Source organism: Buceros rhinoceros, unplaced genomic scaffold (assembly GCF_000710305.1).
Source record: "Buceros rhinoceros silvestris isolate BGI_N320 unplaced genomic scaffold, ASM71030v1 scaffold45598, whole genome shotgun sequence".
NCBI lineage: Eukaryota > Metazoa > Chordata > Aves > Bucerotiformes > Bucerotidae > Buceros > Buceros rhinoceros.
Window position 1 is genome coordinate 1 of NW_010429501.1, and position 3279 is coordinate 3279.

The following is a 3279-nucleotide window of genomic DNA, read 5'->3' on the forward strand; positions in this document are numbered from 1 at the left end:
AAATAAAATATTTATTTGTTTGGGTTATTATTAAAATAAAATACTTTTATAAAAGTATTTTGATTTCTTTATGGTAGGAAACTCTAATATTACTGAGCAACTTTTTATACTTACACATATTTTCTTCAACTGGAGAGCAGACACTCAAGATTCATTAAAATAGTCTATAGCTCTTATATTAAACCATTGTATCAACTAGCTCAATTTCCAGATCCAAATCAATCGCTCATACCATTCTGCCAGTGTAGATCCATCTCTCAATTCACTGTAACTATAATTCCCAAAAGATGCTGTGCTATTACCTGGTCATCGCAACTTCTGTATTGTGATATGTAAGTTACACAAAAACGAGTAACTACAAAAGACCTGGGAAAAGCTGCAACTTATCAGAAAAACACTGATTTTCTCTGTAAACTCCAAGAACTTGCAAGTGGCACTGAAAATCATATAACCTATATGAGAACACACACGATATAATAAGGGCTACTTCCAAACAAACTCCAGTTAACAGAAAGTAATTAATGAATTATCTTTACTATTGAATACTGGTAGCTTCTCTTCTTTATTAACAATTTTTAAAAACATGCTAAGGTGACATTTTGCTGATGCAAAATGTTGATATTTGTACCATCTTAGTAATTTCCCTTGCAGTTTAAAAAGAAGCACTTCTTTCCCTCTAATGTGCCAAGGATCAAAAAATGCAGTTTGCAATTACTGTAAGCCAGCTCTCCCCATGGAGCTTTATTTGTAGAGGTTATTTGACAGTGATTGATATAATCGCTCTGCTGAAGAACTTTGGCACAAAATTTTAGTTGATCCCTTCCAAGGATATTTAAATAATCATTATACAGGTTACATCAAAACCTTCACTAGAAGGTTTCTTCTTTAAAGATATGATTTTATTATAACCGATCATCATTTTTTTTTCAATTTTTTTCCTTTAGTTTCCTACCAATTAACTAATAATCACTAGACAACTACATGACTTGGAATAAGTGATGTGATTCTGATTATGCATGAGGCAAAATAAACCGAGAATTCTCCCCAGGAAATAAACAGTAATTTCTCTAAAACATTCTCTCGTGCTTCGGGTTTACTTTTACAGATCTAAGTATGACAAGGAACCAAGACGACAACACGGACTTTTAGAAGTTAAAAAAAACATGGGAAAGAGAGGAAAGATCTGAGGAGACTCATAAATGACTTAACTCGTTTACCCTTCCACTTATTTGCACTTCACATGTCCCTTTTTAGAAAGGCCATATACCTCAGCTTGTTTTCAACAACTTGACTTTTGCAGTGGATTGTCATATGTAAGGGCAACTGCTTTCAAAACATCGTATTTTACTATGTCTTCAACTTAAGGAAAAAAAAAATAAAAATAGTTGAGCAACCTGAGAAAGTATTTACAAAGCAGTATTTCTCCAGCAACCAAATTCAACCAACTGGTGAGTTTGCTCACATATTAAACCAGAAACATTTTAGAGACAGGAATGAAAATAATTTCAAGATTTATGCACAAAATCCTAATAAGCACTAGCACGGAGTGTAGCAAAACTTTGAGATATAATGTAATGACGGAATGAAAAAGCTAAGTATTTAAAGAATACTTCAGAGCTGAAATTCTGCAGTGTGCATTCTTTTCTGTGCAACACTAAACATTCATTCCTGTTGGCAGTTTCTGTCATTGTGCAAGCTCAGGAATTATCTAGGAAGCATCCAAATAAATCTTGGCAAGTCAGTAAGGTATTTGATGATGCACAGATCAGCATGTAACATATCTACTCTTTAGATTCTTTATGTATACATTATAGGAAAAAATGCATACATTCATACAAATTATACTTGGACAAGTGCAGGAGTTTTTACTTTCTATCTTAAACCAATCTCAAAATCAGGAAAATCAGGGAACTGAGACAGTCCCTTATGTAACACCGTTAAAAACCCATACACTTCAAAAGGCAGCCTGGTTTGTTGTCCTTTAAAAGGTTTCATATTCCAGCTTGAAATGTCAATAGAGAAAGTTAAGATTTGGGTGACTACAGACAGCACTTTTGATAGTAACTTCTAGTTAAAAGCATATGTATGAAATATTTTGTGTTTCAAAGGCACAGGAAAAGCTAAATATTTAGCTCCAAACATCCTGCAAATATCGTTTTGCTTCTCGAAGCATGGCCAGGATTTTCATTGCTTCCAACTTGTCAGCTTCCATTTCCTTGCTTAAAATGTCCACTATGGCATCACTTACACCATCAGCCATGTGCTTCTTATCTCTGGAGAAAAAAAAAAAAAAAAAAAAAAAAAAAAAAAAAAAAAAAAAAAAAAAAAAAAGAGGAAAATGCATAATCGTGTATTTTTCCTTTTATCAATCATTTCAAAGACAGGATAATACTGGGAGAGAGGCATTAAAAAAAACCCAAACAAAAACACAGCTTGTATACTGTATGGCAAGATTGTCAACGAGTTTTCATGTAGCTAAGAATTGATAGCAACTAGGGTTTTATCTCAACCAAACATTATAAATTACAGCACGCTGAAAACTGTAAGAAATGAACCTTAGAACCTTAGTTGAGCTATCAGAGTAATTGTTTTCTTTTAGGGAGAATTGGACCTGCTGAAGTATTCTTCAATGTATCACCATATGGTTCCAGTAAAAATGAAAAGCCCTAAACCCCTCACTTACTAATAATGCTATTTTTCATACAAATAGCTGACATTTAAGCCTGCAGGAGAACATATTGACATTGGTCTCTATATTCAAACAGTTTGTCCATTTATCAACAAAAATCCTAAAAATCTCAAACCTCCAGGTAAGTTAGCATCCACAAGTACAACTTCCCACTGTAAAATACGTATCTATTACAGAGCTTTAGCATTGTGGCCTACCAAGCCCAGAACACAGCAGAAGACTGCTGCTACCTCACATCCGGGCAGTTTATCATTACAAGTATTCAAATATCTCATTTTTCTCAAGGGAAATCTATTAACTTGAGACCTCCTATAGCTTAATTGAATACTAAAAGAGAAAAAGAAATAGTGACTAAAGCAACCAGTGAAACTGTGTGGTGACAAGCTAGACTTTCAAGACTATACTGGAAAAAGGGACATAGTGTTGAAATTCTAGCGTTCTTGGGAAACTCTTTCAGCATCATGTTGTCTTTCAGACAGCTCTAATTTTTCCTAAAGGCTCAAACTTCTGCTAAATCTGTTCTCTTTCTGAGACAAGCCATATCCACGCTACTCACCCACATACATAGAAGTAACCTCTCTCTTTCAGCA

General features: G+C 34.0%; 1 protein-coding gene across 2 annotated transcripts in view; it reads right to left on the reverse strand.

The window, feature by feature from the left end:
* Window positions 1-2128: 2128 nt before the first annotated feature.
* MTRR (5-methyltetrahydrofolate-homocysteine methyltransferase reductase) overlaps window positions 2129-3279 on the reverse strand; it is a 25400-nt gene continuing 24249 nt past the window's right edge. For both annotated transcript variants that reach the window (XM_010142641.1, XM_010142640.1), the window contains exons 15-16: window positions 3246-3279; window positions 2129-2273 (exon numbers count right to left, since the gene is read on the reverse strand). In XM_010142641.1, coding sequence (XP_010140943.1) covers window positions 2129-2273; window positions 3246-3279 — 179 coding nt within the window. The remainder of the gene's footprint in view (window positions 2274-3245) is intronic.